General features: G+C 40.3%; 1 protein-coding gene across 4 annotated transcripts in view; it reads right to left on the reverse strand.

The window, feature by feature from the left end:
- Positions 1–808: 808 nt before the first annotated feature.
- Positions 809–13,846, reverse strand: part of BCL11B (BAF chromatin remodeling complex subunit BCL11B) — a 96,900-nt gene continuing 83,862 nt past the window's right edge. For all 4 annotated transcript variants that reach the window (XM_024202581.2, XM_024202579.2, XM_024202582.2 and 1 more), the window contains one exon: positions 809–2,901. In XM_024202581.2, the coding sequence (XP_024058349.1) occupies positions 890–2,901 (2,012 nt within the window). In that variant the 3' untranslated portion in view covers positions 809–889. The remainder of the gene's footprint in view (positions 2,902–13,846) is intronic.

A 13,846-nucleotide genomic window follows, 5' to 3' on the forward strand; every position in this document is an offset into this window, starting at 1 on the left:
AGGATGCTACAATACCTTAAAAGAGCTTTTATTACAACTGTGAGGATTCTTTCGGTTATTTTAATTACTGAACCTGGAACAAGTGACAAAATGGCGGCATCTCAGTACATATCATTAATAATGCTAAGAAACTATCTGATAATAATCCACAATTAAGAATGTTATTGCTTTGTTCAATGTAGCTGCCTTCAGAAAATACCTGCACCCATGTCTTTTTAGTTGACATAACTTTAATGTTGAAGTCTACACAGAAAAGGCCTCTATCTTTAGCGACATTGTCAGTGCTACATATCAGATCCAATTCCAAAAGAAAGTGCTAATTTTAAAGATTGTTATCCGCTGTACAATTTTATTTTCCCTAATCTCCACGGTTATTTTACAAAAAAGGAAGAAGAAGAAGAAAAGAAAGAATTCCGTTAAAATGTTGGCTTCTTCACAAGAAATTACACATGCTTAGCTTAAATTTCAACAAAGCAGCGGCCCCAAAATTATAATTTAAAAAGATATGCCTCTCCCCCTACAATGCAAGTAATCTCAGGCTACTACTGGGTAAAATTAAAAAGGGATACCCAACAAAATTTTAAAAGAAATTTAAACAGAAAGAATAAAAAAAAAGTACCTGCACATGCCAAAAAATTACAAAAACCCAATAAATACAGAAATTATTGCACAGTTAAAAGGCTCCACAATTTTACTGCCTTAATCAACCCTCAGGTTTAATAGAACTTTGTAGACACAGGTTATATTTAAGTGCCAAGGTCTGGCACCTACTATAGTTATGCTAAGTTATGTTTACGGAGGCAAGTTAGGTCAGCTTTTCTCAGTTGGCAATAGTTAAACTGTACAAATTAAATGTTACCTAGACCCCTGATTTAACCCAGTGGGGGTCTTAGCTTCTTTCTGCCTGCTCAATTTTGACGTCATTTGTCAGCAAATGTTCTCCATGCCACTTTTTCATGTGTTTCTCCAGGGTGCTGTAAACACTGAAGGGCATCTGACAAATGTCGCAGCGGTAGACCTCCTTCCCTATCTGGCCATGCGTTTTCATATGACGTGTCAGCTTACTGCTCTGGGCACATGCATAGTTGCAGAGCTCGCATTTGTAAGGCCGCTCTCCAGTGTGGCTCCGGCGGTGCACCGTTAAGTTGCTGCAGTTCTTAAAGACCTTGCCACAGTACTCGCATGTATCGCTCCTCCGCCCTTCCTTTGAACTGGGTCGACCGGGACCAGGTCCACTGATGTGGGGAGTGCTGCCTCCGCTCGCTGTCCCACTGCGCCCTGAGAGACCCCCATCCAGCATGTCACCTGGTGGAGTGGAGAAACGCAGGCTTCCGTTCTCTGAAGAATGCTCAGAAGAAGTTGCAAAGGGGGATTGTCGGGAGTCTGTGAATCCTAGAAACGGATCCTTCATGAAGTGCCTTGATGCTGCATACCCTACCAGCCACTGGGAGTAAACATTTTCAGAAGGTATTATTGTTGCTGGTGGTAAGTCCAAATCTTTCTCTATTTTTATTCTTTTAGAAGAGTTGTTTAAACTGGGGCTCGTGATAGGTGTTGGCTTGCGAGGGAACAAGCCTGGGAAGGGTTCTCCTGGGCCAAAGTTTCTTCCATTGACCGTCCCTTCCTCAGTGCGGTCAAGTTCTCCTGCCACTGAGTCTTCGTCGCCTGTGTCTCTCTGACAGAGGTCTCGAGGACACAGGTCTCGCTGATCAGAAGACCTTTTCATGAAGCTACTCCTCTTCTGTTTTTCAGCTAGCATGTCATTGTATTGCTGGATGGCACCGAGACTTACATTCTCTATAACTTTTCCAAGGACAAGGGATTTTTCATCTGGTAGCGATTTGGAACCGTTCTCTCGGTTACGACTTAGCTCTGAGTCCATGCTGAAGCTTGACTCTGGCCTGCTCTCATTTTCAAGCTCCTCTTCCTCCTCCTCTTCTTCTTCCTCTTCTTCATTGTCATGGCCCAGGGAGGGATCACTCTCATTCCTGAAATCCGTCTCACTGGATTTTAGTCCCTCTCCAGTGAGCTCACTTGTGCCTGGCTCAGGAGAACTTGTGGTGGAGAGTCCATCATCTGACCTGCCTGTCATGGAGCCAGATTTGTGCATATGTGTTTTCATATGACGTTTTAGCTTGCTGGCCTGGGAGCAAGCATGATCACAGAGTTGACATTTGTAGGGCTTTTCTCCTGTATGACTGCGTCGGTGCACGATAAGATTACTCTGGAACTTGAATGTTTTCCCACAGAATTCACAGGACTTACTCTTCGCCTGAGGCTGCGGCGGCGTAGTGCTGCTTGGGGGCATTGGTGGCAATGGCGGGGTGCTCAAAAAGGGTGATTTAGGGCTAGGCTGGAAAGGATTCAACAAGCGATGCATAGGGTTGGTGCGATTCGGTGAGACTGGAGGAGGGGTAGAATTGTTTCCTGCCAGTTCTCGAAGCCTTCTGGAGAAATCCATCGCTGGGGACTCAATTGCCATGGGGTTTAAACGCATAACTCTGTCAAAGGCACTGGGATGCTGGGCAACTAACCCCATTTCTTCGGCACTAAGGCGATGTGGATCCAGATGATGACGAGGCGGTGGGCTGAACAGTGGAGGTGTGTTGGGGAGCCGACCCTCACCAAAGCCAGGGTGATCACGTAGGATGGGGCCCGTCATCCGCAAAAGACTAAAAGGGTTGTTGTCTCCAAGGAAATTCATCAGCGGGGACTGTGCAACAGTCTCTGGTCCCAGAGGAGGAGGGATGGTGATGCGTGGAGTAAGGGAACTGTTTGAAGGGCTGGTTTCCAGGTAGATGCGGAATCCATGTGTGTTCTGGGCATGCTGAAGCAAGAACCAAGCGCTATTAAAAGGCTGCTTGCATGTTGTGCAAATATAGCTTGAAGGCTCATCTTTACCTAAAAAATAAAAAGAGAGAGAAAACACTCAAAAAATAATACAGTGGAGAATATTTAAATACCATTGGCATGTACTTTATTTTGTTAACAGATTTAGTTCTTGGAATTTCTGAAAGGGGGATTTAATTGCAATTTATTGATTGATATAAAATGTTGCCCAGCGTATTTACTCATCCAACATGTTTATTCACTGAATATGTATGATATACATGACACATACTTGCATTATGTGTATATCTTTATATACTATACCATATAAAACCTACTATATCATATAAAACCTTCATAAGGACTTTTTGGAGGAAGGGATAGCTCAGTCGTTTGAGCATTAGTCTACTAAACCCAGGGTTGTCAGTTCAATCCTTGAGGGGGCCACTTAGGAATCTGGGGCAAAAATCAGTACTTGGTCCTGTTAGTGAAGGCAGGGGGCTGGACTCAATGACCTTTCAGGGTCCCTTCCAGTTCTATGAGATAGGTATATCTCCATATATTTTTTCTATATATTTTATTTTTGGCATATAGGGATCAAACTCGCTTCACACATTTATTCCATGTAAAAATAATTGTTTAAAGGGATTTAATGCTATGTATAAAGTCAAAAGAAAATGTGATGTAGTAGGTAGATCTGTTTTATGGTACCTAAATAGGCTGTGGTATCACGTTCAGTCTTTAATTTTATATTTTTATACACTTTACTCAGCAGTCACCCCAGATCTTTGCTGTATTTAATTTATACATGCTTCAATCATGCTGTCCCCTAAATTTTTAAAGCAGTATGTGGGTATTTATCTGCACAAGTCCCATTAAAGTCAACAGGAGCTTGGAAAACGTATCCCTGTATAAACCACTTTGACATTCTCTTTGCCAAAACACCAAGAAGCCACTCAAGTGAAATATCCGGTAATCAAAGCTGACAGCACAGTTGCAATTAACAGTAACAAATGTCGGGCAGTGCTTGAACTGGATCCCAAGAATTTCTGAGCCTGAGCCTGCCCTCCATCGCAGAAATAGTAACCAGAGCCAAAAACATGGCTTTCTATTTGCCTTTCTAGCCTCCTTTGAACAACTGTATAAGGTGGGAAACATTCCTTTAACCCTGATTCAGTTTACATAAAAGACAGGTGTGGACAAGTCTGCACTACAGTCATAATTTTACTAGCTAAAATATTCCAACCCTGGACACAATATAAACTTTTTACTATCTTCAAAAAAGTGGTCTTTTCCCCTTTAGTGCTCCCGCAGCAGTCTAACACCTATAAATGCATAAACACACGTCAGCTTGAAAATCACGCTTCAGGACATTTTTTTAAAAGTGTCTCTTTGAAAGTAGCTACCTTTTATGGAAAAACTAAAATTGAATTCTTGGATTTCTTTCTGTGACTTAATATATTCTGAGCAGTGATGGACCTAAACCAGAGCCCTGACCCCAAATGCAATAAACTTTTTGAAGTTCAGAACCGGGACTGAGCTTCCTGTCTTTCCCTGTGCATAATGGACTGAACCAAATCCCAGCTCGCAACAACTGCACGAGTTTGGCTCTGGATCTAAATTTTACAACCCACTTCCAGTTGTAGGTATTAGGTTATGCAGAAGCCTGTTGCTCAACCATTATGCTTGAAAACAGAAGTGTTTATAGGTGAATCAACTGTACTATCAAAACTGCCTTTTTAAAGCTAAGTGACTCACAAGGTATGTCTACACTGCAATAAAGCACTCGTGGATGGCCTGTGTCAGCTGACTCTGGCTGTGGGGCTGTAAAATTGTAGTGTAGACATTCGGGCTCGGGTTGGAACCCAGGCTCTGGGACCCTCCCATATCATGTGGTCCCAGAGCCTGGGTTCCAGTCCGAGCCTGAACATCTACACTGCAATTTTATAGCCCCACAGCCCAAACCCAGCGAGCCTTAGTTAACAGACACGGGCCAGCTGCAGGTGTTTAACTGCAGTTTAGACATGCCTATGGGAACCAAGAAAACTTAAGCCAAAACACACCATGAGAAGAATAACTGCCACTGACTGTATTCCAGTGTTCTAAGCTTCCAGAAATGGCTGCTGACAGGAAACCTTAGACAGAGGGAGGATGGGGGATATCTATCTACCCATCTAGCTATCTGGCCTTATCACAGCATCTGAGTCCCTACAAAAAGGGAGAATAGAGAAAATTATATCTGATTCTACCACCTTGACTCACATAAATAGGCCTATTTTTAACTATATATTCAGTAGAATATTTTGGGGGAGTAGTTCCTTATACCACAAGCACTGCTACTGATTTTAATAGCCTATTCATGTGAGTCAAGGTGGTAGAATCAGGCCTTTTACAAAAAACAAACCTGACGTGGAATGCACTTTTGTTTGATTGACATGATCTTTTCCCACAGGTTCTTATTTTGCGATCGGAGGGGAGATAATTAGGAGTAATATGCTAAACTTTTGTGATTAATCTGTAACAATAGCTATTGTAAATAAAAGTGCGGGGGCTATATTCTCCTTTTAACATGCATACATAACTCCTATTGACATTAATAAGAGCTGCATGCACACACCAAATGGAGCAGATATAGTATCCTTTAAAATCTACTTAGCGATGAGGCAGTTATAGGGTTTTATGTCAACTCTGAAGTCGAAGCAACACTAAATGCTCCCATTATTACTTCAACTATTTAAATTTCTGTTTCTTATAGAAATATGATGAAAATGTCTAGACTTTTAACTTTTCTTGAACAGCAACATGTGTAGTATAAAAAGTGACAGAAATCACTGAAGCACACTGAAGTATATAACATATTCTGTCAAAAGCTTTTTTTAACAATATGTTTTACCTCAGCTCACCCTAGAATGGTTTTAATAAAGCCCTTTCTCAAGTGCGATCTAATAGCAAATGAAGTGCAGTGTCTTACAAGGTCATGTATCATCCAAATAAAGAGTGCTCTGCACCCTTCACCTTCATTTTATCCACTCTAATTAATCAATTTAATACCCACAGTTGTTCAATTCTTTCATTTTTAAAAGTCACACTGTGCATTATATTTTATTCTATTTTTAATTTTGTGCACGTGTGCACAAGCATGTGTGTGTGTATGTGTTCTTAAAAGCTTGCTCATCTAGTACAAGAACTGACAAAATCCAAACAAAACCAAAAAAAAATCAGCTGTAGGTTAAAAAAAAAAAGTTTACTTCAGAAAAGGCACATATGTAAGAAAAGGAATTCCTGGGCAGGCTGAGGATCAAGGCTAATCTAAAACTGAAATGGCTGATTAAAAAAATTAGCCTCAAAATGGCAGCTGGCTAGGAGCTTGCTACTACATGTTATATGAAGCTCAGATGTTTTGTTTTGTTCTCCAAAACTTCACCTCTGTGAAATTCAAGTGAGGAAAGTTCCTTCTCCCCGACTCCTTTTTAGTTTTCTTTCAAACAGAGCAAATTAGTGTTTATTGCTGAGACAAGATTTATGAGATACCAGTCATAACAGAAACAGTATTCTTTCTTTTTGTTTTATTTAGCTTTTATGCCCCTAAACACTTCTGTTCAGGAGACCCCTACACAATGGCAAAACTGACTGCAGGCTACCTGGCTACCAGGGCTCTGACAGCTTTTTCTTTTCTTTTTTTTTTTTCTTTTTTAATACTTTCACAACCCTCAAAGGCTCTCCCTAGATGCCTCTTTTTAAAAAAATAAAATAAAATGTTCATTTCCATATTATCACTTCATGGTTATCTTGCCTAGAAGTTGCCCTGAGCAGTGTAGATGCTCACTTTTAAGTACAGAACAATGTCAAAAAGTCTTTGAAGATCCACTCCGAACATTTTTATAGTCTAAAACTTGCTAAATATTTTAAACATGCCCAAGAACAGTCATGTATTTCTCAAAAATGATTCTTATATTTAATAATGCAGTGCACCTACACTGTAAAACTCTTTGTTATAAGGCTACTTTTGATATATGGCACAGTCTCTTGCCCACTTCACTGAAGTTAAATAACCACTTTATAACAACTAGCTACAGTGGCTATGCCATGCACTCTTTGGGTACGTCTATACTTACCCGCTGGTTCGGCAGCAAGCAATCGAACTTCTGGGTTCGATTTATCGCGTCTTGTCTGGACGAGATAAATCGAATCCAGAAGTGCTCGCCGTCGACTCCGGTACTCCTGCTCGGCGAGAGGAGTACGCGGAGTCGACGGGGGAGCCTGCCTGCCACGTCTGGACCGCAGTAAGTTCGAACTAAGGTATGTCGACTTCAGCTACGTTATTCACGTAGCTGAAGTTGCATATCTTAGTTCGAATTGGGGGGTTAGTGTAGACCAGCCCTTTATCTCTTAAGCACATGCTTAGTTTTAAGCCACATGAGTAATCCCACTGAAGTCAATGACATTTAAGCATATGTTTAACTGCTTTGTTGAACAGGCATGGGATTACTCATGTGCTTAAAGTTAAGCATATGCCAGTTGCTTTATTGAATGGGGCCTGAATGAACACATTTAAAGAATGTGGGCATGATTCTATCATCTTTAAGCAGACAAAATTTCTGATTTCAATGGCTTTTGGGGGAGCAAAGGAGGGTTTGAGTTTATTTTATTATCGTTATTAATTGGTGGGTATTTATTTATGATAAGATGACCAGTCCTCATACTGTAATTTATATAGTGGGAAGAGAACCCAGAGCATAGGATGGGCATCTACAGAAAGTAACATGACCGGGGACATATGTTTACAGATTCACAGATATATAGATTTTAAGGCCAAAAGGGACTGCTATGATCATCCAGTCTGACCTCATGCATAAAGCAGGCCATGGAGTTCAGTGCTAGTCCAACAATTTATGGTTGAACTAGATCATATCTTTTAGAAGGACAGCCAATTTTGATTTAAAGACTCCAAGTGATGCAGAATCTACCAATTCCCTTGGTAGTCTGTTCCAAATGTTGATTATCCCCTCTATTAAAAAATTGTATCTTATTTCCAGTTTGAACTTTGCTAAGTTCAATTTCCAGCCACTGCCTTTGTCTGTTAGATTAAAGACCTCTCTAGTATCAGATATCCCCTCCCCTGAGTAGGTAATTATAGACTGTGAATTTATTGAACACTTCTGTCTTTTCTGCATAGAATAGCTAAAGGTGGTCTTTGCCAGAAATATTAACATTTGTTCCCTCCCTTGCTATGTGATTGATTAAGTTTCATTCAAAATGTCAAAACAATAACAAGACTTTTTTTTCTTTTTAATAAATGGTACAAAACAAAGCTAAATTCAGCTTCCTCTCCCCCTGCCCACCCATAAAATTCTGGTTGTATGTTGGGCACCTAGCAGACAGGTTGGTGGAGTAAATTCCACCCAACCGAACTTCTGCTTAATGCCCAGCTCAATGCTAGAGCAACTAGATTTTGTGGGTCAGCTGCTCCAATGCATATGCATAATCATGGACCCCCCGACCGGCACTCTGCAGGCCTGTTTGTGACCAAGGCACAACTCTGTTTTGTGATGCAGAGGCCCTCCCCTTGCAATCAGTTCACACCCTCCCTTTGTAGGCTCAACCTTGAGCCTTCAGCAGCAGAGGTGAATTTCCCCCTAAACGCTGTAAGATATTCGGTGCCATATTAAACAATAATCATAGTGTGACCAAAACTTGAGAGAATTCATTGTTTTCTGTTTGGGCTACAGAGACATTCTCTGCCTTACGAACCCTCTTCTGAGCAGGACTGAATAATTCCATTAGCTGTAACAAGAGAATAAACTCCCCTCTTTAATCAGACACGCATGACCCTCACTAGGACCGTGGCATACACAAAGTTGGGTCCATATAACTACTGCCATTCTTTACCTCTAGCAATACATTCTAGATAATGTTTCTGGTATGCTTTACAAAGTTATGACGTAAGGAATTTTAATACTGCTTTACTGCAGCTTTAGAAGTTCAGGAAAAGTAGAAACTTGCAAGCTTTAAAGAAAGGACCCCATTAACTGTAACACTCAGGAACAGACATGTATCCCGTTCCTACAATCATTCCACCAGTGTTACTCTTGCCCTCTTCCACTTGATTTTTTAATGAGCATTTAAATAATTACTCCTTCTTATTATGCTGGTTACTCTAATAATACCTATAAAGGTAGCGTAGATTCTCAATAAAAACACACCTTTAATTGAATTATTAATAAATTAAAACGCCATAATTGAAAGCACTGGTTTAACAAGTCTCCTCATAAGACCAGCTGACATTAAAGAGAAGGACATTAAAAAGATTTAGTGTTTCATGGTGAACAAGATCTATGGGTACATAACATTTGACAGCACATCGAGGCTGGGACCAAATCCTTCCCAGGAATCCACAGTGGGAATCTCTCTTGCATCGCCCACATGCCAGCTCTATGGAGCATTCCAAAGAGATCTGTGATATGGATCCAAGAGCACAATTTTGCCCCTAGTGTCTTTTCTCCCAGAAATGGTTTCACAAACTGTGCCGTTAATTGAGCTCTCCAAAGCAAGCTAGAATATTTATCTACTTACTTCTTTGACCTTATCGCCATAATATGTGAGCACCTCACAAACATTAATGAATTTCTTCCCACAATATCCCTGTGAGGTAGGGAAGTATTTTAATCTCTGTTTTACAGAAGGGCAACTGAGGCACTGGGAGGTTTTTTTAATGTCCGAGATGTGGTGTGTGGGAAAGCCAAGACTTGGACCTAGATCTCCAATTCCAAAGCATCGCCAACCCAGTGCTTTAACCTGAACCCCAAACGAAGACTGAACCACTGACTTTTACATTTCTTTAATAATAGCTCAGTTTGATGCCAGTGAAAGCTGACGAAATGACACAACCCCTAAATCTTCGGTCCATCCAAAGACGACTAGTAGAGTGCACACTTCCCTACATAAGCCAGCCAATGTCAGCCTTGTTCTGAAGTGATGGCTCATTGGGTGTTACTAGACAATAGTCTTCATGTCCATTCAAATCTTGCAATGTCTATTGATCACTGATGTGTCCTGTGAAAATGACACTCGTCTATTGAAAACAGGATTAAGACTACCAATGCATTTCACACAGACCACAAATCAGCCATCAGATGGCAAAAAATGTTGGCCTCTTTTGACTTAGGTAGAATGTCTCCAGACCTGATTATTACTTTCCTGAACCACTCAGTTCCCAACTCAGATAAATATTCATTCCCTCTCCTGACTGCCGACTAACCTACCTGCTTTGCTAAAATCCACCTCAGAGCACATCAGATTTAGCATTCTCCTGAGCCAGTAGCTGTCTTCAATCATGGGAGACCTTGGATTAAGAGGAGGAGGATATGGATTCTGGGATGTCACTGTCACAGGGTAGCCTCAACACCTGGGGGGATGGGGGCTTGAAGAGATTACACTGGCTGGCCTTGATAAATCCACTGCACGTAGGGATTTAAATAGGTGCCTGCTGGAAGGAATTGAAGGTAAAGGCGAAAGAGAGCAGGAATGAGTGTCCAAGGAGCCTGCTGGAATCTGGGGAAGGGGAATTTTGGAATGAGGTCAGGTGACGGGAAGAATTGGGGATGGAGAAGGATCAGATTAATTTGGAAGGTGGGAGGGGAAATAATGGGAATGTGTGTAGAAAGAGGGCAAGGGCAGTTTGCTCTCCATCCCCATCCATCACAGTCTCGTTACTTCAACTTCACTCCACACTTACCCTCCAACCTTCTATATCCTTGTCCTGTCCTCACCTCCCTTCCCTTCCATATCCCCTCTCCCTTCACTTGTCTTTTTCTTTCCATTAGTTTCTACCATCCTACTTAAATCCCTCGTTCTAAAAAAAAATGGAACTAACATGACATTTGCTGCTATGACATTGTTCACTCTGCTTGTGCATATTATACTCCTTTTTCCCATCCAGCATCTGTCTTGCCTAGTTTACTACTCTGTGTACAGCGCCTAGCACAACAGGGCCCCATTATTCGTTGGTCCTTAGGCACTGCCCTAATAAACATGATTAATAATAATAATTGCTCTGCTGTGACTGGAAAGGCTTCAGATAAGCTTTCATACTTTCTGAGTATTTCTCCAACTCTGTCAAGGCTTCCCCTTCTCCAACATAGCCTTTAATTAATAAGAAAATACTCAGAAGAGAATTTGTTTCTCCCAGGTGGAAAATTTACAATAGCACTAACTGATTTCATGACTTATTGCTCCAATATACTAATATTTTTATGTATAGCCAAATCCTTGCCACACTGAAACCAGTGGCAAAATATTGTCTTCAGCAGGGTTAAGAGCTGGTCCACAAATAGGGACAACTCTTTATGCTCATTGAAGTCAACTGGAGTTCTCCATTGATTTCAAAAGGCATTGGGTCAGGCCCACACTGAGCAAATGTTCAGCGAGACACCAAAGCATAAGTATTGCAATCAATAATAAACATTATCTTCTTGCCAAATACACTCTTTTACCCAACACAGGGAAAAACAAAAAGACCAACTGCCAATCATGCACCTTAGCTGTCACTTTGGGCCAAGTTATGCTCAGATACCCATGTGCATCTCCTGCTGAAGTCAATAGGAACAGAGTGCATGAATCCTAGGGAGAACTAGTGATGTAAAGCTTACTGTACACTAGCGTACACTGAGCCAGTATCCGCTTTCGATTACAGGGATATAAATCCAAAGTAATTATATTTACCTCCATCACAGAGGCTAAGTTACACCGGCATAACACAGATGAGAATCTGGCCCAGAGTGAACAAACGAACAGCGTTGTTGATTTTATTCATTTAACTTTTTTCCCCAAAAACTGTTGAATATGTTTGATGAAATTTAACACTCATAAAAAAATCAGTGGCTAACAGCTCAGACTAGAGCCATGTGTAATATGGGTTGGTGCAAGTTGTTTCTTGGTAGATATAGACAAATCTCTGCTAGAGACAGGGCTGCGTGTCCAACAACTCATTTTCAGTTGTGCCCTAATCAAACTTCAAGCTTGCACACCCAGGGGCCAGTACACTAAGCCATTAGCTGTACATTGCAGCTTAATTTTTATCACAGCACATTATAGCAGTGTTGTACATCCAGATCTCCAATTTCAAAAGTGACCTGTGATTTTGGAAGCCTCAGTTTCTGGGTGCACACCTTGGAGGGGCCTGAGGTTCACAGAAGGTGGATGCTCAGCACTTTTAAGAGAAAGAAACACTTTCCCCCTCCGATGTAGTGGGGAAAAAAGAAAACATGCATAGCAAAAACTGGACCTCATAATACTATGTTCCCTGAATGGAAATCACTGCATAAAATAGAAGAGGAGAGCACGTTAGTCATCTCTGGACACATTCTTCTAATTGGTGTTAAACTCTAAAATACAAAGCAATTTATAAAAGAGAGAAAGGGAGAGGTGCGAAAGGTAAGGAGAGGACAGGAAAATCAATAGTGAGAGATCAATAGTGAATGAGCTAACTTTTAAATTAGCCCTTTGTGATACAACAGTTTCAACTGACTCCATATACACAGCATCTAAATAGATTTGCTTCTTTTAGGTAGGTTCTATGAACCTTATACACCGGTTAGCAGAGAGTGGATGGATGGATGGATGCATTAGAAACGTGGCCTATAAAATAGTGAAAATCATCAGTACCTTAATATTGGGTGGAAAAATGTACCCATTAGTGAGATGAAAAGGCTATTGGACGTATCTATGGTATGGCGGTTTATATATAGGATCCCATTTATAGCATTCATGAAAAAACACTGTACTTCTCAAGGACATTTTTAGGGCTTTTCTTTGCATAAGGCATTCAAATACATTTGAAATAATGTCAGTCTTTTCTACAACATATGAAATATGCCAGCAGCTTCCCTTTAAATCTGTTTCCTATACAGTAGCTTTGTTGGAAAACTGGCAAGCGCCTTTTTTTTTTTTTTTTTGCCCAACAGACTTTTCTGAGGTGCCATTTTCTGATCTTTCAGGCAGCAATTGTGAGGCCAGAAACCTGAACAGGAACTTGAAGGGAGACATAAAGGAAATTGTCCATGTCATTTAATGGAAAAATAAAGAGTAAATTAGGAGACAATAAAATAAGCCAAAGGGTGAAAACAAATTTTACATTTTTTTTCTTTCAGTGCTTGTGTCTGTTTTATTGCAACTATCTCTTTAGGGTATTAGGTATCTATTCATAGCTAGTAAATGAAATAGCACTTTTGTTTTAATTCATTACTTCTTTAACAAATGCTAACTCCCATCTCTGCTTCTTTAAATCCACAAAATTTCCATGTTCAATCCTAAGAAGTATTATAAGGGCTGTAAATCTTGTTTTAATGGAATGTACATTTAGCTATGAGGAGATAATTGACGTTATGGAGAGCCTAGATGCTGAATTATATAGGTTATCTAATACAAAGGGGACTCATTACTGAAGCACTACAAACAAGTAGTAATATATGTATATTGTTCTGAGTGGCGTTATAGCAAAAGTGTTCAGGTCTACAGGGATTTATAAAACACAAGAAAACAGCAGACATGCACTTGTAAATTTGTCTCATTTGTCTCTGAAGTTAAAGGTTATTCCCTTGATCTGAATTTGTAATAAAAACATGCTAGACTAAGGTTTGTAGAGAATGTTTGAATATGTAAATTGTGTATAATGATAGGCAATTATAGGGTAAAAACTGGACCTTATGAATGTTACAGAATTGCATGAAGCATCAAAGTATTTTCCTTCAGATGAAATATTTATCTTTTGTGCATGCTATAAGCACTTTTTCAAAGGTATTCAGCAACCTATTTGAGTGGAGAGTTAACAAAAATCAAACCACTACAACAGACTAAGACTGTGGGCTTAAGCACAGGAGAAACCTTGGCTTTTACAAAATATACATAATAAATCTCTTGAACTAATGGTTCCGGAGATGTATCCTCAAGGACAAGTTCCACTGATTTTCACTCGCTTAGATGAAAGCTGGTCAGATGTTTCTGGATATATTTTTTTTTA

The sequence above is a fragment of the Terrapene carolina genome, unplaced genomic scaffold (genome assembly GCF_002925995.2).
Source record: "Terrapene carolina triunguis isolate 2854851 unplaced genomic scaffold, T_m_triunguis-2.0 Scaffold96, whole genome shotgun sequence".
Classification (NCBI taxonomy): Eukaryota; Metazoa; Chordata; order Testudines; family Emydidae; genus Terrapene; species Terrapene triunguis.